General features: G+C 47.8%; 1 protein-coding gene across 1 annotated transcript; it reads right to left on the reverse strand.

Annotated features, from left to right (window-relative positions):
- Window positions 1-217: 217 nt before the first annotated feature.
- LOC124470487 (apoptosis regulator Bcl-2-like) lies at window positions 218-24,149 on the reverse strand. The gene is made up of 3 exons (XM_047024403.1): window positions 22,766-24,149; window positions 668-827; window positions 218-546 (listed from the first exon to the last, which is right to left on the reverse strand). The coding sequence occupies exons 1-2, from the start codon at window positions 23,309-23,311 to the stop codon at window positions 693-695; spliced, it is 681 nt and encodes a 226-aa protein (XP_046880359.1). The 5' UTR covers window positions 23,312-24,149; the 3' UTR covers window positions 218-546; window positions 668-692.
- Window positions 24,150-25,887: the final 1,738 nt, after the last annotated feature.

Raw genomic sequence — 25,887 nt, forward strand, 5'->3', positions numbered from 1 at the left:
GGCAGAAAAAAACTATGTTCAAGTTCTCTTTTCAGCTTCAAAGCTTTAATAAAACTTCATCATGCTACATGTAAGAGTCCAGAGGTTTCTTAGCATAAGTTTATGATTATAAGTCTTTTTTTTGTTCTTTTTTTTTTGAGTAATTTAGGTTGCAAAAATTCTGTGAAGTGTATAGTAGAAGTTACAGCCTACTGTATGTATCCGTTATGGTGTCATCTGTGAGAGTACAAATTGTAAAGTCTTCTGTTGTTGAAAAGGAGTGTGTGTGTTAGTCTGCTGCTTTTTTTCTTTCCCTCCATCCATTTCTCTCTCCATCCATTCTCAGAAAGGATGTGTAGTTCCGTTCTGGAGAATAACATGCTCTTCTGGTAGTTCCAGAAGAGACTCAGGGCAGACTCTTTTAGAAGGCTGGGTCTGGCGCTGGTCTGGGTCTAGCGCTGGTTTGGGGCCATGTTTGGATCTGGGAGTGGGTCTGGAGCTGGGTAGGTGTCTAGAGCTGGAGGTGGAACTGGGACTGAAGATCTTATAAAGGTCCTGTTGGCCTCTCTGTGGGTGCAGAGCAGGTGAGATACCTGGAGTAGAGGTCTTTCAAGTGCCTCCGTCCCCCACAACCACAACCACAACCACAACCACCAGCACCACCACCACCACCACCACCACCACACACCTTCTAGGAGTTCTGTGTTGCTGGATCACTTCTGTGTGAACAGGGCTCCAAGGGTGACCCCCGCGGCCCCCAGTGCTGCCAGCCCAAACACAGTCCTCAGGTAGGGCCAGGACTGGAACCCAGAGTCCCTCTGCTGACCATAGAGCTCCACAAACGCATCCTGAGAAAGAGACAGATATAGAGGGAGGGAGCGATAGAAAGAGGAGGGGAAACAGAAGGAGATGAAAGGGGGAGAGACGGAGAAAAGGAGAGAAAGAGAAAGAGAGATGAGTTAAAATCTGTGGAATCAAGAGCACCCCCCCCCTCCAACAGGGTGAGATAACAATATGACAAAAAAAAAGAGGGCACAGAGCTCCAGGTCTCACAGCTTGCATCTCAGCATGGAAGCTTTCAGCTTCATGCCTCCCACACACATTCACATACATGCGTGCGGCTCTGTTTTGCATATAGCTGTATAACAAGTCCAAAAAATTATCCCTTCCCACTCCTCAAAGAATAACATAGTGGTCCCATGCACATTTGGTGTGTGTGTGTATCTCTTGTCTCTTCTCTGTGAGTGTGTGTGTTCAGCCTACTACACAAATGTGTCCAGCGGATCAGCAAAAAGGAAATTTAAGGTTATTTCCACTGTGTGTGTGTGTGTCTGTGTGTGTGTGTGTGTGGGGACCAGAGTGTGACGGCAATATGATAAGAAGGGGGAGATACCTAACCCTCTCTCTCTCGTTCTCTCACTCTCACACACACACTTTACAAATTCTACCAACTCTGCTTTATAACATAAACTGTGTATTAGGTCTCATTAACACATACAGTGAGCTGATGCAATATAATCTAACTCCCAACTCTAATTCCCCAGAAAGACTCTCCTTACCCTTAGTTTACAGATCAGCCATGCCCTCCAGCACTAAAACACCTCCAGCGTTTACACTCCCAGATGAATGTTTGGGTTTGTTTGTGACTGCAAACCGTAATGTGGTGTGTGTGTGTGTGTGTCTATGTATGTCTGTGCCACCCTTTCCTAACCCCCTGTGACTAGTGTTGTAGTCTAGTCAGGGCTGGGTGGTATTGCTGGCTGTGTGTTCACTATTACAGTATTAAAGTTGGCACTGCCAAGCTATATGCTCAGCCTAACCCCCCAGGCAGGCAGACACACACACACACACACGCACACACACGCACACTCTCACAGTATACACAGTATAACCCTATATTGTCTGAGGGTTAGAGTGGAACAGTAGGGAATAGTGTGCTGGGTTATCATTACTCTATAACATACCAGACACACATACACACACACACACACACATACACACACAGATACACACACACACACACACATGAATTGTGTGGAGGTCAAGGGCGTGATCAGAGAAGAGATAGATGATGGTAAAGCTGGAGGGAGAGCGGTACATGAAGCAGATAAGAGAGATGGAGAAGGAATGACAGGTGGAGTGAAAACAGAGAGAAGGAGGCAAGATGGAGAGAAGCAAGGAGAATAGGGATGTAGAGGTAAGAAGTTTAAACCTATCTGGTCTGAGTGATGAGACTTGACGCACAATCCCAAGAGCTGTCCTTCTCTCTCTTCCGCCCTTCCACTGACTTTCTTACATCTTATTTACTCCTCTGTCACTGAGAGTAAACATGCTATAGATCAGGTAATGTCTGACATTCCTGGATCAATACATACCACAAACACACATAATAAATGAGATAGCAATGATGATTCATTTCACTAAAGATGATTCATGCAAAGGGCTTCGTAATGCTTCTTCAGAAAGATCACCAACATTATTCCAAGAATGGGTCATGAGGTGTTCCCAGAAAGCATCAGCCCCTTCAAGAAGCCACATCTTTCTGGTTGACATCATATTGATTTGGAGACTTTTGGGTGTTGAGATGGAACAAATTACATTTAGTTTGTCCTTGGTTGATGGGTTATGTTGGTGAACGAGTCTGTACTGTTAAGGAATAACAGAATACCAAGAACACTGTTATCCCAGGAAGAACAGAGTGATACCAATGTTAGCTACATTTGCAACTCTCTGGGATTGCTAAAATAGCTAAAGCTAACTTGTTAGCAAAGTAGCTTTAGGCTAAGTGGTGACAGGCCCTCCAGCATGTTGACAGGTGGGGCTAATGGCTAACCGTGTGTCTGTTTGCTCTCTGCTCTGCAAACATCCCCAGACATAGGAGCTTCCGCTGTGTGTTTCAACAGCCTGGTTCTGTTTGTTGACTTCTGTTTGTCCTCAGCCAATGCAGCTAATGGAGCTTTGAGAACAGAACAGGTTGAACAGAAATGATGGTTAAATGATGAGCTGCAGACTTTCCAATTCTGTTGTGGAAAAAAAGAAGAACGGTTAGATGATATGAACTAGGGAAGGAAAGGTAGATCCCTGTCACCTGTGTATCTTAACGTTTCACCATGTAAAAAAGAGGATATGCGTCGTCAGTCTCGTAGACAGTTCAGTCTGGGAGAACCACAGGAGATAAAAGGCCTGAAGCCAAACCCACAAGAGGACCAGTAGCAACTGTGGCGGAGGCCACAGAACACACACCTGGTTAAAGTATAAATAATGGTGATATTTTAGGAAAGTCCTGGGGAGGGATTGATGTAGTTAAACAGCATGCTTGCTTACACATTTGCTCGCTCCCACACTCGCTTGCAGATCTCTAAATTAACAGATTTTGTGAATGGCCTGTTGTCCATGCAGTGATTGGGTAGATGGTTGAGTCCCAGCCTTATAAGGTCAGTGACAGTTGGCACCACACTCGGTCGGGTGTCAGATGGTTAGTGACATCACTTCCTCATGTTTCCTAGGAGACCACGATGGGCACTCGGCCAAGACATGACCTAACTAGAATGGAGACCAGAGATCTCGTTACAGCAAAGGGGTGACTGGCACACACACACACACACACAAAGTTAAACCTCTGGTGCTCTGTTACATCCCCCTACCCACAATCCTTTCATCCCAGTGTGAGGCTTCCTACTTCAGGTAGCAGGGGGCTGTACCATGAAAAAAAGGAACATGAAAACTAGCTTTGGGGGAGAGAGGATGACATTTGACCCTGTAGTTTAAGGCATCCTAATACGATAATAGTTGTTGGTTGATCTCCTGACTGCTGGTGGACAAGATCAGTGGTTTCTCTCTCTCCCTTGAGCATCCTCCATTTACTAACAGCATTATTTATGTATCTCTTTATTTCTCGTTCCCTATCTCTCTCTTTCCATTTCTCTCTCACTCTTTTATTTCTCGATCACATTGCAATACCCTCCCCCCCCCCTCTCCGCCCCTCTTTTCTACTTTCCCTTCGTCCCTTTCTTTCTGGGTACCCTCCAGTCTGCTTACAGGCCTGCCGGCACTGCCATCCTCAGACATCGTTTCATCATGCAATTAGGGACAGTCTCTACGGCAACGAGATAGAGGAAAAAGAAAAGTGTAATGTCTGAAATGCAGAGATCAGCGTTTATATGAACGTTACAGAGATTAGCATTTACAGATACGAGCGTTTATATGAACGTCACACGGAGATGTGCGTTTGTATAAACCTTAGCCTTTAATGTTTACGTGGTGTCCTCGGGGGAGCTGAAACTAACACATCTGTCTCCTTCTCGCTCTCTCCCTCTCTCCTCCCTTCTCTCTCCTCCCTTCTCTCTCTCTCTCTCTCTCTCCTCCCTCTCTCTCTCCTCTCTCCTCCCTTCTCTCTCCTTCTCCCTCTCTCTCTCTCTCTCTCCTCCATCCTCCCTTCCTCTCTCCTCTCTCTCCTTCTCTCTCTCCCTTTCTCTCCTTCTCTCTCTCTCTCTCCTTTTCTCTCTCTCCCTCTCTCTCCTTCTCTGTCTCTCCCTCTCTCTCCTTCTCTCTCTCTCCTCTCTCCTTCTCTCTCCCCCACCGTCTCTCTCCTCTCCCCCCCCCCTCGTGTCTGTTCTCTCCAGGCTGTGGGAGGCAGACAGCAGGAGCTACACGAAGTAAACACCCAGACCCCCCTGGCTCCTCAGATCAAAGATGAAACACAGACACAACACATGCACACAACACAACACACACAAACTGGTGCTCTCTAATTTCCTAATATGTTTTTGTGGTATTGCTGATTGTTGACCATGGGGAAGACAGGCCCCTGTAGACACGGTGTGACAACCCGTACACAGCAGGGGTTGTCCACCATTGCCTTAATGAGAGGATCTACACATACACACACACACACACGCACGCGCACACACACACACACACACACACACACACACACACACACACACACACACACACACACACACACACACACACACACACACACACACACACACACACCCTCTGTTGAAGAGGACAAGTAGGGAGAGTCCCTGTCACTCTGGTAGCAGGAACATCTCCTACACAATCTGACACTACAACTGTGACTGGGCCATAGATCATCTGATATCTTTACTAGGACATGGCTGGATGAGGACAGTGCTGATAGTGACCTATAAACTGGATGAGGACATAGCTGATGGCCTACAGACTGGATAATCCCTGCAGGTTGAAGAGGGAGGATGGAGCTGATGGAAATCTAGTGTATAGTCTGATGATGATGTTGGAAGGCCTGTGGGACAAACATACTGCTCATCGTTGGACAGACGTCCCTGTGTCCAAAGCCCCACGTGTCAACTCAGCCACAAGTTTCTACCCAGGTGTGTCTGAGAGAGGTACTGTGAGCCCAAATGATGTAGACACAGTTATACTATCCCTACACATGATAAAATGTCAGCGGACTACCCTGGAGGCTATGACACACAAGAACACCACACACACTCTCTCACACACGTAAAGACACACACTCACACACACACACACACACACACACATTCACTCAAAAACAGACTAGTGGTAGGGTGGTTGAGAGGTAGGAACTGATGTTTTCCTTCTGGCATTGACATCCGTTTTGCTCTCTCTTCTCAGCTAGGAAAGAAGCCCCCTGACTACAAAGGCCTGTGTTTGTGAGTGTGTTTGTGTGTGTAAAGATGTCTTGTGTCAGAGAGAGTATCGGTATATGCGTGTGTGTCTTTCTGTGTGTGAGAGAGAGTGTGTGTATGTGTGTGTGTGACTGGGGTCAGAGAGTGATAATACCAGCCTGTGCCAGCTGCCTACTAGGCCTGGAGGTTCCACACAGGCATAGTGGGACTGAACCATTTTCTAAATGACATCATGTGGTCAAATAAGATTACCCTGCCTCTACCACAGAGACATAAAGGAGAAGAGAGGATAGAGAGAGAGAGGATAGAGGAGAGAGAGGAATGAGTGTCGGACAATGAGAGTTGATGACACAAAGTGAGCGAGAGAGATTGAGAGAGAGATTGAGAGAGCGAGCGAGAGAGCAGGTTAAAGAGACAGAATGAAACAGGGATGGACGATGGTTCCCTCTTCTCCTCGTTGACCAAAAGGTGACCTGAGGGGATTTCCCAGATAAATACTTCCCTTATTCGCCAGACAGGGACTCTTATCACAATCTCATTCAAATTGGCGGTAATCCCCTTAACATCAGTAATCTCTCAATTCAGCTGCCTCATGAAACTCTTATCAGATTGGTGGTAGTCTGCTTTAACAGGTGAAAAATTCTGAGAAGTGCAAGGCTGGTCATTTGAATTACGTTTGAACAGACAAAACGACCATTGTGCTGTGGTTTTTGTGCTTGGTACAAGGTAAACCTACAGTCTGAAAATAACTTGAGTGTGTGTGTTCATGCGCCTCTCTCTTGTGTAGTAAATATATCTGTTCCACATTCCATCTCTGCTGTTTGTTCATTCAGTCAATCTCTGTTCTGTTCTGGGAAGGTTAGCGTATCGGCTTTCCATGTGTGAGTGTGTGTGTTTGTGTGCAAAGGATAGTCACAATATCATGGTGGTTGTTTGAAGTTGGAGCCACAGCCTGTGGCGGCCATGGAAGGCAGGTTCAACCAGCTGTAGACTGAGAGGCCACCTGATTTGATCTTTCTGGATGAGGGGCAGGCAGACACCTCCGCTACACCATGAAAGACGAGCTGCTGTCTGCATCACTCCAGAGCTGGGTTAAACACTCCGAGACCCAATCCAACTCTGAAAGCGCTTGCTCTAGCCTGCCAGAGTAGGGTCAAAAAGTGCCTGAAATCCTCTCAGACTATTTTATCGTTTTCTGTTGTCTGTCTGGAAGCTAGCAGAGGTTACGTTTTCACTCCAATACAGTCCAGAAAGTAATTTTTGAAATAGCTTGAAAGTACACAAAAACTGATACGTTCATCTCACAGTTTGCACATTTGTGGTCTCCCCCATCAGCTTCTTTGTATTGGGTAGACTAAATCAAACCCACCCTGAGTATCTGTCAGTAGGTGCAGGCAGTGTTTTCCCTGGCAGGTGGGCCTGTCTTCAGAGTAGCTTCCTCTCCCTCTGCTTCAGCCCTATGAAACCTGAGCACCAGGCTGCCTTTTATGAACCAGTTCAACGATTCAATTATTTAATATCCGGTGTTGTGTATTGATCTCTCCTTCCTGCTGTCTTTGCTCTCCTGTTACCAGCTACAGGCTTATGACAGCTCTAGTACACGCTGGTATCGGAAATATGAATCACAATCTTGCTGTTTATTACTCAATGTGAGAGAAATCCAGAAATCTTTGAGTCATTGAGGGCCATGTTTACCTGGAACAGCTGCTCCTCAGCCAGGGGCTGTGACAGCCAGGCCGTCCGGCCACTCAGCCCAGCTGCACCTGATAACTAGCAACAGCTCTGGTGCATTATTCATCATAACCAGGTCTGCTGTAAATACACCCCCCCCCCCCCTTCCACCATCACCGGCCTGATCATTAAATATGCATTTGGCCGGGGGGATTAGGGTGGTGTTACATGTAATACATCACCCTGTCATATCTGACTCCCCCTGGGTTTAGACTTCCTGTTAGGGAGAGAATGCACTTCCTGATCTGAGCATGAATAATCCATCACCGTGGCGACCCCCAGCTGGAGACGGAGGAGGGGTTGGGGGGTGATGATGGGTCCATTTGTCTGGACCAAGGGCACGCTGGGAGGGGCGGGGGGGGGTAACTGGGCAGTCTGCACTGTAACTGGGCAGTCTGCAGTGTTATGAAAGGGTTGATGGCTGTTTGACTAACTTGTTGAATGACTGACTGTTTGACCGAGTGACTGAGTCATTTGACTGCATGACATGTTCGCATGCTAAAGTTAAGCCAGTTGAGTGATTAGGGAAGTGGCCGTTCTACTTTGGGTGTAAATATAAGTAATTTAAGAGCAGCTATGCTAATCTTAATATAAACGGGCATGCTTCTGTGTTTATAAATACAACACTGCAAGGGGGGGGGGGGATGGGGGTGACAGGAGAGACAGGGGAGAAGGCAAAAAGTTAATAGAGACGAAAGGAGTTGGAAAAGGGGGAGGGAGGGGTGACACCAGCTGTCATTAACTGGCACAGTGAGTCACTGTTGATGCCAGTCAGTGGATAGTGAGCAGCCTGTTGGTGGTAAGCTCTGCTATTTCTGCCCTCTTTCAGGAATACCATCACTTACTGGCAGGCTGACCCCTGTGGCTAAGAGGATTGATGAAGATGATGGACTGACTGACAAGCTGCCCCCTCCATGCCAGACACCACTCCATGGCTATGGGTGTGATAAGTGATGATGATGATGATGATAAAGTGTGATGATAATAACTCCACTAGCCTTGCTGTGCTAGCCAATGAGAGAGAGGGGCTGTGGCTAGCGACACAAAGGCTACTGCTCCACTTATGCATGCTGTCCCCATGCTGCCACAGGCTCCTGTTAAAAGCATCACCTAAATGGCATATATTATGGTCGTTCTCCATTGATCCAAACGATAACCCTGACCTTGAGTGAGGGTCGGAGGACGGAGGCTGTAGGACACGTCAGATCTTCACACGAGAGAGCACCTTTTAATCTAATGGACTGCCTTCAGTGATTACTGTCACTGACGGGCTGCTGCTGCTGCCTAGCTGGAGTCATATTGTGACATGCAGATGCTCTTGGTGGGGATGGAGAGCGATGATGGTGTGCTCGCTGGAGCACGGCACCGATGGTCCAACATGACACGTTCTGCGCACATGTTCAGGAACACGTGCAACACACACACACACACGGACGGACAAAACAGCAGCAGCTGGTAGCCTGTTCATGACACACTATCTCCGGTATGATATTTCCCACCTCGCTCACACACACACACACACGCGCGCGCACAGGACAAATGCAGTGATAAAGATCATACAGTGGGGTATTCATGGGCTGTAATCGAACATGCTGGTGGCAGTGGTCATCCTGGGTGTGGGATGGTATGTGGAGGAATAGAAGGATCCATCCACGTTATATGGAGCATGAGTGATGAGTGTGTGATGTCTGGGCAGAGGGCGGATTTCGCAGTCGATAAGAACAGCACTGGACCATGAGAAAGAGACAACAGCCTTTTTTTCAATGCTAGGAACAACAGGCAAGGCCTTCAGCTCTCTCTCTCTCTCTCTCTCTCTGAGGAGGAGCAGATGACTCAGAAGAAAGAGAGCCAGATAACACTGGCCTTTGTCTCACCAAAGACAAATAACACTGGCCTTTGTCTCACCAAAGACAAAGACAGAAAATAAACAGACTCAACCTTTCTGCACATGTCGGGTCTGTACATTTGGATCAAAGGGTCTCCAGTGCTATGGATCAGTGATGGAGAGCCCAGCACAGTATATGGATGTATGGGCACTAAGAACCACGATCCTTCAGAAACCGTGTCAGGATAATCCATTACCTCGGCTCAATATCACAACAGCGCAGACCGGGGGTGTGTAGAGGGGTGCGGGGGGATAGCTGGAGGAGAGAAGAGGGGGTGGCAGGGAGTAGGCAACAGACAGAAGATCCATGACTCCGTATCCGCAGGGCCAGATGGCGTCGTTGCAGCCATGTTGCACTGTGTTACTCCATGAGATGTTCCAGCCAAAAGGACCAGGGGGCGGGGGTCACAGGGGGCGGGGGTCACAGGGGGCGGGGTCCCAGACATGCCGGGTCCCCTGTCTCTAACACTGCGGCCCCCCGCTGGTTGCCCTCCCTGTTGGCACCTAACACAACAAGGACAGGATCAGGGACAACCCTGCTTCATGCTAGGGATGGAACGAACAGGAGACTTAGTTCTCCAGAACCTCACATGGTTAGGGTTGGTAAACATGGAAGAGACTACGCCCTTATAATCAAAACTCCATGGAACTGCCGGTGCTAGCAGAGCAGAGACGACACAGATGATTAGGTAGATAGGCTTACACTATGAGGTTACACCTAGCAATGGAAGTCTGCTTCATTATCAGAAAAGACATCTCTTTGTCAAACGGTAACTCTCAGGATCACAGACGTCTCTCTATATCTCTCTTTGGTACTCTCCGTCTCACTCTCTCTCTCTCTTTCTCTCAGAGGGATGGTGGAGGGATGGTGGAAGGATGGTGGAGGGATGGTGGAGGGATGGTGGAGGGATGGTGGAAGGCAGGAAGCAGCGCTGGGATCCTCCCCCCACCTTCAGCCTGACATCTCCTGGGGCTTCTGATTGGTCTTTCATCTCGGCTAAATGTCACTCAGCTGTGTTTTGTGGAAACCTCCACCCCTCCTCCTTCCCCTCTCTCCCTCAGTTCCAAGAATGGAGATAGCAGCTGGGTGAACCACTACCGGCCTTCTAAGAGTTAGGGCCCATACATACAGACCCATACACACACACAAACACACACAAACAAGACACACACATATTTAGCCAACCCATGAAGTCCCTCTTACTCTCTCTTAAGGAAACACAGCAATGTGTGTGTGTGTGTTTTACGTCTTCAAGAAGGATCTGTTTGCATGGGACTTAACTGCTTCCAAGCAGATATACAGATGACAGAAATGTGTTCTACAGTACTTCTACAGAACTGACCATAAGTGCTCTGATTAAGGTGTTTTCTTCAATATTGTCTATGGGCTCACGATGTTTGAGTAATTCTGAAGAAACTTTTCACACACACCACATGCAGGCACATCTACAGAAAACATACACACACAGCTCAGCTGATGGTAGTTTGAAGCAGGAAACGGAACATGAAAGATTACCTGGAAAGCATTTTCTAGGTAGTAAGACGTATCACACACACCACACAACACACAGAAATACATACACACAATTCTAAATAAATACCTGCTAAAACTGGGCTAACCCACAGAACCGACAGAGAGGAGAATAGAAAAAGAAAGAAAAAGTGATGTGCTCCTCTGGTTTCCTGTATCTTTATGGTGTTCTGAGGCTGAAGGTCTTACACTATGCAGGTATGAAGAGTGTTCTCTGAGGCTGAAGGTCTTACACTATGCAGGTATGAAGAGTGTTCTCTTTGAGCTGAAGGTCTTACACTATGCAGGTATGAAGAGTGTTCTCTGAGGCTGAAGGTCTTACACTATGCAGGTATGAAGAGTGTTCTCTGAGGCTGAAGGTCTTACACTATGCAGGTATGAAGAGTGTTCTCTTTGAGCTGAAGGTCTTACACTAGGCAGGTATGAAGTGTTCTCAGTGAGCTGAGATGAAGCTGTGGAGCACGGTGGAGAATCAAAGCCTCAACTCAGTTTGGATATGAAAAACAAAAGCTGGAACCTGTCAAACAGAAGTTCCCTCTGAGATTCAAACCCTGATTATTACCGGTTATCCATGAACAATGGATAACCCGACATACGGAATACAGTCCATCCATTTAATTATATGAATTAGAATGTTTGTTGTTGTTCTTGTGCGCATTGTCAAATACTTAATATGGATTACAACATGGATTACAAATAACCCAGTACAAAATCGGGCCTAATCTAATCATTGATTCTGGATTGAGAGACTGAACATCACAACATGGCAGAACTACTCATCACAAAACTAAGCAGCTTCGACATTTCCAGGTTGTGAACCAACTCTTTGTTATTTAAATTAGTTTCGATTGTCTTGATGGAATAAAGCAAGATTCGCCATGGCAGCAAAATACCTCACAAGGGGAAATTGTGATTGACGTGTCGTCAAGTCAATAACCCACAGTCACACAATCTGAGATATCATCATGCTTAAAAAGGGAAAAAGTTGAAACAGACCAAATCTCACACTCACACACATATATACACACACACATGTTCCAAAACAGGTTTTGTTGATCCCTCCCCCTTCAAGGGCTTGAAATACTCACAAAAACACACACAATCCCAGAGAGAGCTCATGACTCAGCTGATGCAAATGAGGGGACCGTCCCTGTCATCATGTGCTGTGAGGCCTGTGACAGTATGTTTGGTGCTAATGAACTGTATGTGTGTGCTGATAATTAACAGATTTGGAATTCACCTATTTACATAATATATCACAAATGTTTCCAAATACACAAAATACCACTAGAACCACATGGTTTGAAATGAAGTGATTTGTTGTGATGAGAAAGTTGTTCTGTTTATCTGATGACCATGTGTGCGGTGGACATTGTAGCAGGTTGGCCTCAAACAGCAACCAAGTATGGGAGGAATGTGGCCCTCAGACATTCCACTGTGGGCCTCGACTGTTTCTGTGGTGAAGACACATTCCTTGTGACCTCACATATCCTTCTCTCAAGGGACCAGAACGTTCTCACGCCCGTCACACACGTAAACACACACGTAAACACACACGTAAACACACACGTAAACACACACATGCAGCTACAGGGAAGGCTATTACGTAAGGCCGAGACCCCTGACAGAAAGAGCTCTCTCTCTCACACACACACACACACACACACACAGTAATGTATGTCCGGGTTTCATCATCTTCGTGAAGCTGAAAGCCCAGCCTGCTCTGGTCTGGCACATCACATTTCTATTTATATACATTGTTGTTGTGGGGAAACATCAAGGATTATATAAAAGGCTTTTACTGTGTCACGGGGGAGGGGTGCTCGTGACAGTACGAGACAGAACTGTTACATTACACACACACACACGTACACACAGAGCTTTCCACCCTGCATCTCAGCTCCGCATGCTGCGGTCCTCAGGGCCTGACTCAGGAGGCTCCAGGGACACGCTCACGTGGCCGTCTCTCCCAGAGCCGGGTTGAAGACAAGCAGCCCTGGCTGAAGACAAGCAGCCCTGGCTGAAGACAAGCAGCCCTGGCTGAAGACAAGCAGGCCTGGCTGAAGACAAACAGCCCTGGCTGAAGACAAGCAGCCCTGGCTGGAGACAAGCAGCCCTGGCTGGAGACAAGCAGCCCTGGCTGAAGACAAGCAGCTCTGGCTGAAGACAAGCAGCCCTGGCTGGAGACAAGCAGCCCTGGCTAGACAAGCAGCCCTGGCTGGAGACAAGCAGCCCTGGCTGAAGACAAGCAGCCCTGGCTGGAGACAAGCAGCCCTGGCTGAAGACAAGCAGCCCTGGCTGGAGACAAGCAGCCCTGGCTGGAGACAAGCAGCCCTGGCTGAAGACAAGCAGCCCTGGCTGAAGACAAGCAGCCCTGGCTGAAGACAAGCAGCCCTGGCTGAAGACAAGCAGCCCTGGCTGGAGACAAGTAGCCCTGGCTGAAGACAAGCAGCCCTGGATGGAGACAAGCAGCCCTGGCTGAAGACAAGCAGCCCTGGCTCCCCTCCCAGACTGTCACTAGGCACTTCCCTGACGCTCCCTTCTTTACACCATCCTTGGTAATGATGACAATAGTGGGACATCCCTAAATGACAGGGACACCCCAATGACCTGATGATATGGAGATCTCTGTGTCTGGGAGACTTGGTGGCTGACAGGCTGACAACTGGCAGACTGGCTGGCTGACAACTGGCTGGGAGCAGCTTTACAGGGGAAGTCCACTTCCTGCGACGAGCATAGCCGACATAGCAGAAGGAATTACAACATACTCCCACACACACTTTTCTAACCTCAACCCCACACACAGACACACACTTTCCTACACACACACCCACGCCATACTGCTCCCACGCACACGGCTGTTGGAGGTTATGTTCAGTCACTTCCTGCTATTCTTTTGAGGTTTCACATTCTAGTGGAGAGAGAGAGGAGAGAAAGAGAGTAGGCTACGCTGTGTACATTGTGGGTGGTGACCACGTGAATAAAAGTGAACAAATATCAACCTAGTTTGACCCAAGGAATTGAGAGAAAGAGGGAGAGACAGAGAGAGATAGAGGGAAAGGAAACATTTTTGGAGAGTTAGCTCATGGTTGGTGACGGGGGTGTTTCCTTGGGTGGGGGGCTGTCCCAAAACTCTCTGCTCCACCAGCCTGTAATCACATCTGAATGGTTAGACTCCTCCACCCCCTCCCTCCTTACTTCCTCCCACACCCACACAGCACAGCCCACCCTGCCTCCCCCTTTCCTTCCCTCTCCTCCCCCTCTCCGCCCACGCCTTTCTCCCCCTCTCCTCTGCCTGTAACTGTAAACTAAGAGAGTTCAATGACTTGTCTTTCCCCCTCTCTCACTTTACATCTCTCTCTCTACCTCCCCATGTCTTTACCTCTCTGAGATATCCTCTTTTTATATCTACACCTTTTAAAACAATCTCTTTCTGCTCCTCGTCTTCATCTTATAAAATCTACATCTAACATGTACCCCTCTCTCTGCCTTTGTTTTTCCCTTTTCTGTCTGTCTTCATCCTGTTCTCTCTCTTCCTCTAATCTCTGCTTCTCCCATCAGCTGGTCTTGGTGAGTGTGTGTTCAGAGCAGCAGAGGAATGAGAGGAATGCATTCATGTCCTGATGTGGGAGTCAGACAATTCTGCTTTGTGTCCAGTCTGAGTTAGGTAGCTACAGTACAGAGGGAGAGAGAGAGACTTGTCGTTTTTGTAGTTCTCTTTAATTCAGCGGGGCCGGGTAATACCGAAATGTTGGGGACTTTCAGATTAGGAAAGTGTTAGGGCCTGAGAGAGCAAGAGCGAGCGAGAGAATATCCCCAGTACCACCGAAGTTCTCTCGCTCCTCCGCTCTGACTACGAAGGGGAGTTTTCCTCTTTGCATTTGATTTGCATAAGCGTCAAAACACAACTCGGGGTCGGTGTCCTGATATTTGTCTTTGTTTTGGGTTTTTAATCTCTCAAAACTTTCGTTCTGAAACACGAAACCATTTCAGGTCGCTGTCAAAGGCCACGGCGACCTTTCCACACACTGAGGGCTCAGGCCTTAAGGTGGTACACCATGACTCAAACATCAGGTCCTGCTTGCAGTCTGAATGTACAGATGTGTTTCACCAGTAACGGATGGTCTGTCAGCCCTGTGTGTGTGTGTGTGTGTGTGTGTGTGTGTGTGTGTGTGTGTGTGTGTGAATGTGTAAGCATGTGTGTTTTGTGGGGTACCAAATATTGTCAAGTTACAGCGTTTCACACATTTGCACACACACATTTCTATGAGCTCCTAAAGCACTATCTAAAGCCACCCCAGGGACGCACACACCAAAGTGTGACAGCTCCAGCCTGGAGGACAGTTGAGACGAGCATGTGTGCATGTGTCTGTATCACAGAGCCAATGGATCAAAGAACTTTCCTTAATAGGACCACAAAAAGAAATATAAAGAAACACATGCTATTAGGAGAAAAAGAGAGAGAGAATACAAGCGATAGATACAAAAAGAGCGAGAGCGAGCAAGCGAGAGAGAGCGAGTGAGTAACAAAGTCTAGAGAGCAGAGAAGACATGACTGGGGGGATGGAGTAGGGTGGAGGAGAAAGAAAGCAAGAGAGTTAGACAGAAGAGACATACGGATGGAATGAGAGAGTGATGGAAAGAGTGTGTTGCTATGCGTCTTGCCCCAGCCCTCCCTCACCCCTCTCCTCCCCAGTCTCCCCCTGGTAGCAGGGCATCCCTGTGGGTTCCAGAATGCTAAATCACCCATCTGCCATTTACCCACCCCCTGCCCTATGTGTGTGTGTATGTGTCTGTGGCTGTGTGTATTAGCCAGAGTGTCTGACAGAAGTAGCTCATATCACTGCGGTATGCAATTTTGCATGTTGTTATATTTGTGTGTGTTTGCATTTGTGACGGTGTGATGATGGGTGTGTATGTGACAAACAGACAGCATTGTAAATATTCTAGAGTGTATCTGCTGCGGTGTTGTCAACAACATCAATAGTTGTTGGCATCTTAAGCAGTGTGTGTGTGTGTGTGTGTGTGTTTGTGTGTATGTGCGTCCCTACAGGGTGATTTACTACAGTTCTCTATAGACCAGCTGGGCCACTACATGTATCCTCTCTGGATGGATGGCTGTATGGCTAACTGACTGACTGACTCACTAGCTAACCGACTGTTTCATCAGCCGGTAACAGCTTAAAGCAACAGTGTATGTTAAACACAGTCATTTAATCATGTTGACTAGCAGTATTGGACAAGATCTGTGGTATATATGCACATGCGTAAAATGTGTTTGAGTGTGTGTGCGTGTGTATGTGTCTATGAGAAGGTTGGTCCCATACATTGGAATGTGACATCTCTTTCATCTTCCCTCATCTCTCAGGTACGACTCCTCCCTCTCCCTCTCCCTCCCCTACCTCCCCCCCCCCACACACACACATCAAATCCCCTCAGCCCTCATCAAAGCTGAGCACAGAGCTGAGGGGAGGGAGGGGTGATGGAGGGAGGGAGCTGTTCGGTTGGAGCTTGTTATCAGCAGCACCTGCTCTGTTGAAGGTTCACATGGCCAGTCCTGATGCAGCCACAAGATCTTCAACCACAATCTTACCTCTCTCTCTCCCTCCTTCTCTCCCTCTCTCCCTCCTGTCCTTCCCTTCCTCTCTTCCCTTCCTGTCTTTCCCTCCATTCCTCTCTATTTCCCTTCCATCCACTGTCCCTCCTGTTACATCTCCCTCTTGTCCTCTCTCCCTCCCTCCTTCCTATTCTCTCCTGTGTTCTCTCCCTCACTCCTGACCTCTCTTCTCCTCCTTTCCTCTCTCTCTCCCTCCTTTCCTCTCTCCCTCCCTCCTTTCCTCTCTCCCTCCCTGTCCCTTTTCTCTCCCTCCCTCCTGTTCTTTCTGTCTTTCCCTTACTACACACTTGTGTGTGTGTGTGTGTGTGTGTGTGGGGGGGGGGGGTTGTTGTGTATGAGTATGTGTGTATGTGTGCATGTATGCAGGTATATGCTGCATGTGCGGGTGTCCATTCAAATCCATGTGCGAAGTTTACGGTGTGTGATGTGTTTGTATTTGTGTCTGTGTACTACGACAACTGCTATCCCTGCTTCTTGTTTCAATAATCTCTGACAACACTTTTCAGCCATCGTATGATACAAGAAAATCTTCCACATCCCCATTGGGTGTTTCTGTGAGTGTTGTACTTGGGTGTAACCAGAAACAGTATTGAAAGTTAATATGCTTAGCCCCTGTGCTACAGTGCTACGTAGCTACAATATGCTAACAGCTACGCTAACAGCTACGCCGACACAAATAAGCTGTTTCCCTCCCTGGAAACCACCCCTGGTGTTAGTGCCTCGGCTAAGGTGCTACATAATGCTAACAGCTACACTAACAGCTACACAGTCCTATTGAGCGGTTCACCCACCCCAGTCAGACAGTGTGTTTAAAGCTAACAGGAGAAGACTGCCTTCCTCGTTAGTTACTCATGAATAATGGATCCTACATCAGAGCAGCTAAAATACATAATTATCGCTCGACTTATCGCTGCTTTGATTCTGCTCCATATACCAGAAAAATGTGTGTGTGTGTGTGGTGGTGTGGGGGGGGGGGTTCTAAACTACACCCTATCTCTGGTATTACCAAGGAATTAGCATTCTGTAGAAGTAGGGACTGAGACTGGAGGCTGCAGACTCCGAAGCTAGATGTGCCCAGACTGTGATTTGACTTATGCATGTGTCTGAAGTGCAGTGTGTTCTGTGAGGAGGGTTGGGGCTTGGCAGGGTATGGGTCGGTGAGGGAAGGGAGAGGCTGCAAATTGGATTCCCTCGAGCCAAACGCAAAATGTTGAAATAGCGGAAGAGGAAACTGATAGGTTGGCCCCTGGATGTAACTACACCCTAGAGAGGGGGGGGGGGAGAAGAATAAGAGAAAGGAGGGAAGAGAGAGAGAGAGAGAGAGAGAGAGAGAGAGAGAGAGAGAGAGAGAGAGAGAGAGAGAGAGAGAGAGAGAAAGAGAGAGAGAGAGAGAGAGAGAGAGAGAGAGAGAGAGAGAGAGAGAGAAAGAGCACGATGTTCCTGCCAGTATAGTATGAAAGAGGGCTATTCATATCCTCTCAATAAACACCCAGGATGCAGTTGGAGTGTTCCCTTCTTGGTCTGGCCGTCACCGGGACGATAAGCCCGGAGGTGGCAGGGCAAGCTGAGGAGCAGATGGTGCAGGGTAGAAGCCAAGCCCTGCCCCACCCTCCACACCCACTAACCCCAGCCAGGGGCACTGGAGATGGGATGGAAGGGGACAGGGTAGGGGGGTCAGGGATGGGTTTCCTCCTGGCACCACAACGGGACTGCACCCGACTACATCAAGTCTCTCCTCCAGCCCTACACCCCTACCCGCCACCTACGGTCTTCTTTTGACAACCGTCTGGTGGTCCCACCGCTCAAGAGCGCCCGGTCCCAACACAAGCTTTTCTCCTGTCTGGCCCCCCAATGGTGGAATCATCTCCCCACCTCCATCAGAGACACTGACTGTCTCCCCACCTTTAAGAAAAGGCTTAAGACACTTGTTCCGGGAGAACAACGGTACTTTTTGCTGGAGCTGATGCTAGTTTCCTCCAGGATCAGAATGACTCTTGTTGAGAGACTTGTTGCTCTTGTTGGTTAGTTGTAACGGATTTAAATTCTTGTACTCGCTGTGAATTTTTTTGCTGTTGATTGCTTTTCTATAGGTAAACTCTTGCAGTTTTTGAGGTTCATGTTGTTTAATTGTAACTTGTTTAACTGCATGCTCTTATGGTTCTTCCCTTTGGCACTTATTTGGTTTTCACAATGTATGCTTCATGTTTTGGCTGCCCGCAATGTTTGGGGCTATCTCGTTGTTATGATCAGTGACCTATGCACTTTTGTGAAGCTCTCTCTTGGAAGTCGCTTTGGATAAAAGCATCTGCTAAATGAATAAATGTAAATCATGAGGAGAGGAGTAAGGAGGAAATACAGAGGATTGGAGACGGCAGGAGAAGAGAGGGCAGGAGAAGAGATACAAATACATTTGAGGAGAAAGGACAGTAAATGAGGAGAGGAGAGTAGAATAAAGGACAGAAGAGGACAGGCGAGGAGAGATGAGAAGAGAAAATGAGTGGTAGAAAAAGAGATGGAGGGTTTGAGAGCTTTAAAGGAACCAGGCCTTCCTAGCCTGCTCTCAGACTAAACCCTATAACCCCCCAACATGCCCACGCTCTCTCCCACACACCAGACAGAAGAGAGGGACAGAGAGGGGGGCGGGGGTGGAGATACAGTATGACTGAGCAGGTGTTTGTATACTTTTGAATGCTTAAGCATGTTTTTTGTGCCTCTATGTTTTGGCATAGGCCTACAGGCGCCTATTCGACTTGACAGTGTGTGTGCTCAAGCGCATGAATTCAGCTTTAAATCTGTTGTGATGCCAGTCTGCCTTCTTTTTATGTACGTGTCCTTTTGTCAGGCTGCCCGTCTGGTGGATCATTGTATTTGTTTATGTTTCTCTACAGTACGTGTGTGCGAGTGTGTGTGTGCGTGTGTGTGTGTGCATACGTGTGTGTGTGGCGTCTCCGTCTGTGTTCTCTCAAAGCGTCAGTATTGGATTTACAGTGAGGGGTTTCTGCTTGCCAACTTCCAGGGCTGACAATCAGGGAGTGGGTGGTTCAAGCAGCCCTGTGTATATGTGTGTGTGTACATGTTAAGTCTGTGTGTGTGTGTGTGTGTGTGTGTGTGTGTGAGCGTAAAATGGGATGTTAATTTTTTTACAAAACAAAATCGGATTTACCATTGTGTGTTTGACAGACACCTTGCATGTAAGAGCTGTGTAAAAGCCCCTCTTTAACAGAGGTGAGCAAGCTGTGTCTCCTGGCCTCTCCCCTCTCTCTCCTGGTCTCTCCCCTCTCTCTCCTGGTCTCTCCCTGCTTTATCCTGTCTCTCACTTCTCTCTCCTGGTCTCTCCCTTCTCTCTCCTGGTCTCTCCCTTCTCTCTCTTGGTCTCTCCTGGTCTCTCCCTTCTCTCTCCCCTCTCTCTCCTGGTCTCTCTCCTCTCTCTCCTGGTCTCTCCTTGTCTCTCCCTTCTCTCTCCCCTCTCTCTCCTGGTCTCTCCTTGTCTCCCCTGGTCTTCTCTTCTCTGGTCTCTCTGCATGTCTCCCACTCTCCCCTAGTCTCTTCCTGGATCTCTCCTGGATCTCTCCCTGGTGTGACGGAAATCTGAGAATCGATATACCCAAAGTTAAAATGTCTTTGTATAAGTATACTGAATAAATATTTCTGCAGAAAGGACCAGACACGGTACATATGGTAGTCTGTCAGCATCTGATGAAGAACATAGTCAGTTTATACTAAGACAACAACCTCTGCAGCCACCTGCACACAACAGGCTCTTGTTCATAGTATCAGCACAAAAACTGGTCTCTCCCTGGTCACCCCTCGTCTAGCCAGGCATCGGACACTCTACACTGAGGTTTACTGACTCAACACAGACATGCACACACACATGCACACACACACACTGAAGACTTGCGTGACTCCCTAATTCTCTAATGAGGACACGTCAGCAGCAGACAGGCGAGCCCAGAGGAACATGAAGAACACGTCTGACTCACACAGAGCCAGGCGGAGCCGCTCCGTGACAGCAGAGGATGGACCCGACACCTGCTCCACGGAGCAGGACGCTCCTCCCCCTGCACACCACAAGCATCTCCTCCACATCTACACCCTCAGACCTGGGCAAATTCCTCTCGGCTGCTTTATGATTGTGCCGGTGGTGAATATGATGACGATGAAGGGAGGGGGTTAGGGTCATCAGGCTGTACTGTGTTGCTGTGTGTTTGTGTCTCACTGTCCTTCCATCACTCCCTGCTCTCTGGTTGTGTATTTAAGTCATAGGTTGCTGACTTTCCCTCTCACTCTCTCTTTCTCTGCTCTTTGTGCCTGAGGTGGGCTCATGTAGGTAATGCAACAGCTGCAGGGCGCACCCACACACACACACACACACACACACACACACCCATACACACACACACACACACACACACACACACACACACACACACACACACACACACACACACACACACACACACACACACACACACACAGGGGCCTCGTTTGAAGTAATTATTCTGATTGTGAGAAAAGATCCCCTCAGTCCCTCTGGTGTTTATCTCAGGGGGGATTTCACCAACCGCCCTGCGTGTCAGGTTCTCATCTCTTGTTCTCTCTCTCTAACACACACATACCTGAGTCAGGTTCTTCACCTTCTCTTGAACCTCGCCCTCAGAAAGGTTAGGCATGCTTAGAGTGTCCTCACACAAGACACACGTTGTGTGTGTGTGTGTGTGTGTGCGTGTATGGCTGGAATGACTGGATACGGTACCTGAATTAAAGTCCCAGAGCAGTGAGACAGTGTTCATAAAGAGAAGTCATAAAGAGACAGGAGGCTGCAGGCAAATCAACATAGATAAGACAGAGGCATGTCAAGCTGAACTAAAGATTTTTTTTAAGATGAAACAGAAATCATAGAAAACCCCTTGCACACAACCAAACATGCAAGTAAATACTGTACATCAAAAGGAACAGCAAACTTTGACATCCAAGGCCTAGAAAATGTCATAACTCTGACAGTTAATTGGAGCCAAATAGTAGCTCTCCTGTTGTGATGCAAATTGCCTCTGCCATATAAGACAACATAGATTGTGGACACACACAACCACACACACACACACACACGTACATACACAACCACACAGAGAGAACGGTCACACAGCAACATCAAGAAGGACTCAGAGTTTATAATGAGAGGACTGCTCTGTGGTTGGTCATACTAAATTCCCTGGACATCTGTCCTCAAGCCTCCCCCTCTCTCTTTCTCCCCTCTCTTTATCCCTTTCTCAATATGTTCTTTCCTCTCCTTTTCCAGACTCGTCTAGTTAAGGGAACAGAACAGAGGACTGAACCAAGCTGAACTGAAAGCTATAGTCCAGCCGCCACCACTATCCCTCCCCCACCCCCACCCCCGGCCTTAGACAGGCTAATTATCCTGCTGGTTTTATCCTCGGATTAATGAATATCCTTTTAGGGGGCCTATGGGTTATCGGTGTAGCTTCATAGCAAACCCAGTCAACCAAACATGTATTTATCCAGTTTATCTATCTATCTCTATATTTATCTCTGTATCTATCGGTCTGTCTCTGTCTATCAATTTTTCATTCTACCATTCTATATAATGTCTCACTACGAGAAGAGAGTATGAAAGCCATGTCCTGGCAGTCCTGCTCCATTTGGGCCCTGAATTATTCAAGGCGGACTGCTTCATGGAGACGAAGGGGAGCCGCACAGACAGAGGTGGACTGAGTTTACCTCCGCGACCCCAAACAGCCAGCCAATACAGCAACCTCAACAGTCAGCCAATACAGCAACCACAACAGTCAGCCCGAACAGCCGCAGGGCTGAGCCCTTCAGAGTGGAGAGTAACATGCTCTCTGTCAGCAGGTAGTAAACCCGAGTCCAAATGGGGAAATACTGTTCATTCATTCACATTAAGATGGCCTTGGCATTGTGCCAACTTCCCTTTAAGATAATAGGCTGCATTTCAATACTCTGCAGTGTTTCCTGTCCTGGTTTCCTCCTCTCCTGCTCTAACATGACAGAGGCAGACAGAGGAAGGCAGGTGTGTGTGTTTGCGTAACAGACATCTGAGCGGGAGAAATGTCCGGCAGGTGCACACACATTTAGTGATTAGCCTAAAAGCTTATGGCTATTTTTTTGTCTACAAAGACAAAAAGTCGTGTGTGTGTGTGTGTATGTGTGTGTAATAGAGAAAGATAGGAAAAATGGTGCAGGTGTTTGTGAGACAGGTGTGTGTCTGGGGCAGGTGTGTGTGTCAGAGAGTAATCTGAATTTAAGGCAGCTGCTGCTTTGACATTAGAAACAGCCTAAAGCAAACTGATGAACGAGTGCGATGTAAGCCAAAGGCCAGTTATATAAGTTAACGGACTTCTTACCCAACCCCCGTTCTCTTGGATCCACGCCTGCAGGGGTCCGTTCAAATACTCCGTCATCCAGCGCGCGATGTTGTCCACCTGCGACGTCATCTCCCGGTTGACGCTCTCTACGCACATAGTCCCGCCGAACTCAAAAAAGGCCACAATCCGCCCCCAGTTGACCCCGTCTCGGAACAGTTCCTCGCTCACAGCGACGAATCTTGGCTCAGCAGTGCTCGGTGTAAAGTGTAGTTGCCCGGACATCTCCGCAAAGTCCCGCTGGTACATCCTCTCGATCTCGTCCCCCGCTTCGCGCAACACCCGGTGCAGCCTGTCGCCAGGGTCCGGTTCCGGGATACGGTTTGGAAACGGTGGGGCATTGTCTTCTTCATCGGTGAGGACTGGCCGCGGCCGCCGCGAGAACGCAGCAGGGGCGTCTTCAAAGTCGTTAACGGGAGGAGAGATGTCCTCTGACTGGCGATCCCACACATATCCCTTCTTAAGCAGCTTGTGGTGAATATAGATCTCTACAATACTGCGGCTGTCGTATGAGTTCTCGTTTGCCATTACGATAAGAAACGGTGCACCAACAATCCTGACAGGAAATGTAATTCAATAACTCATTTTCTAAAGATCATACTCAACTCCGTGGCACCGGCAGATCAGAGACGTCGGAGACCAACATTGTAACCAGCTACACGTGTATATAGATGTCCCAGCACAGAAAGTAAAAGTAGCGCACCTCAACCCAAATTGTACAATATTCACCTGTGACTGAAATCAAGAAAATGCCATGTTACAATTTTCATTGATAACGCTGTCCCCACACATGCACTTGCGTTCCATGCACGCTCCAAACGAACTGTTGGGTTTGCAGTGTGTAAGCTCTGCAGAGAGCGCACGTATGAACGAATCTATTGCCCAACGTCTGTCTGTTGCATATGTACGCCCCTTTTGGAATCCATTGGAAGAGTCACAACTTTCACATTTCCATTTGACTGATCCTCCTCATGAGAGCGTCCTAACCAGCCGCAGTTCCAAATATAATGTAGGCTATCCTCAACAGCTTCAAAATTAGTCGCTCTGTTGAGTCCTCAATTATATATGTGTGTGGCAATAATAATTCCACTGGCCTTTATATAGTCCCAGAGAAGACGGAAGAGAGAGAGAGACGTTACTAGAGACTGCCAGCCAGGTTCGAAAAAAAGCGCTTGATCACGCGAACGCGGGGTTGAAGACGAGAGCAGAAACGCTTACTTCCAGAACAAGTCTCCAGCGGTAAAATAGCATACTTTACTTGAACATTTTCTACAGCAGCTGCCAAGGTTGCACAGAGGCTGCAATGCGAGCTCGGTCCATATCGCCGCACTGTACCTCCTCGTGGGAGGCGCTTCCGTGGCCTGTCATCCCATTCAAGCTTTTCTGGTCAGGGGGCAGGGCATATGGCTACAGAGCCACATCACACTCACTGCATCCTAGTGGGACATCCTTATGCCAGGGATATAAGCAAGCTCAGGCTAGGGATCATGCCATTACATTTTGTAATACTGTGTCAGACAAAAGTACATGTTACTTAAAGGACATTAGATAGATGAATGGCAGTATTTAAAAGTAATTGAGGTGGTTAAAAGGTGGGTACACATGAGGAGTGGCTTTCTACTTTGTATACCTCCGTACATTACTGCTCTAAAGGACAGTCCTGTCAGATAGCGTAAGCAAACAAGTAGACTGAGAAATACAGCCGTCTCAGGGAGAAGCAGGCATGAGGAGATTTCCCACATTCTTGCTTTTCTGTGGGATCTGAGCAGTCCAGGGGGGAGGGTGTGTGTGTGTGTGTGTGTGTGTGTGTGTGTGTGTGTGTGTGTGTGTGTGGGGTCTCTGATCATGTGGGGTTCCCAGTAGTCTCAGGGGGTCTCTGTTCCTGGAGGCCCCTAAAGTCTCAGCTACACCTAAAACAATAGGGCTGTCCCTGTTTGGCTGGCAGTTAGTTTTAATAGGTCACCAACAGAAGAACTGTTCCTTGAAGTGACGCAGAAAGCTGGGAGGAGGGCGGGTGTGTGTGTGTGTGTGTGTGCGTGTGCATGTGTTCATGTGTGTTCATGTATGAGAAAGCAAGAGAGCACAAGAGAAATGCTGTGTGTGTGTTTCAGTGTGCGTACCCAATGTGGAGGCCTCCGTGTGTGTGTCTTTGTGTCTATCTGAGTGTGCATGTGTGTGTGTTTCTGGGTGTGTGTCGGTTTCTGTATGTGTATGTGTGTGTGTGCGTGCATGTGTGTAAGACAATGTTGTTCCAATTGTTCATTCAAGTGGGTGCATGGTATGCAGGGGTGGAATGTGACCAGAGAGTCCAGTGAAGCCCAGATAGTGGACTGAAATAGAGCGGAATTATATTCACACACAGACACACATACACACAAATGATAATTCTCTATGTTAAATAGTAAGGTTAAAGGAGTAACTGAAAAAAAGAGCCAGCATCAGTGTCCAATGGCGTACTGTGTTCACCTCTTTGGGCAGTTGGTGGTGGGATAGTTAAGCTCAGTCTGCCCTCTAGAGTACAAACATCCTAGTGCAGTGGTCATGTCGCCAAAGCTGCCCTCCAGCTAGAGTGTGCCTGTGTGAGAAGATGCAAACTAGGGCGTGTGAGTAGAATGTCTAAATAGAACAATGGATTGTACTACAAACGTCTCCTTGTCTACTCCACAGTCAGCTCTGTGGTGGCCACCTTGACAAGGGCATAGCTGTATTATATATGAGTGTGTGTGTGTGAATGTGTGATCCTGCATGGCTAGGAGGGTTTAGCTGCGTGTGTCATTCAGAGATTCATGAAGAAACGTGTCACAAATACGTTGTTTGTTTTTTGCTCTTCATGGGTATTGTAGATACCCAATTGTATTGTAGATAATGAAGGTATAAGGATTGTTTTAAGTGTGTGTGTGTGGGGGGGGGGGGGGAGAAAGAGAAGAATAGAGTCTGCAACCTACGCAGCCTACACAGCTTCCTCTTTCAGGGTAGGGTGGATAACATTTCATCATTTCATCATCAACATTAAATCTAAACTCTTGATGACCCTAGATGTTTTAAAGCTGGTAGTACTGCATCTGGTAGTACATATTATTACCAGAAGAGGGAGGCAACTACTC

Source organism: Hypomesus transpacificus, chromosome 8 (assembly GCF_021917145.1).
Source record: "Hypomesus transpacificus isolate Combined female chromosome 8, fHypTra1, whole genome shotgun sequence".
Classification (NCBI taxonomy): Eukaryota; Metazoa; Chordata; class Actinopteri; order Osmeriformes; family Osmeridae; genus Hypomesus; species Hypomesus transpacificus.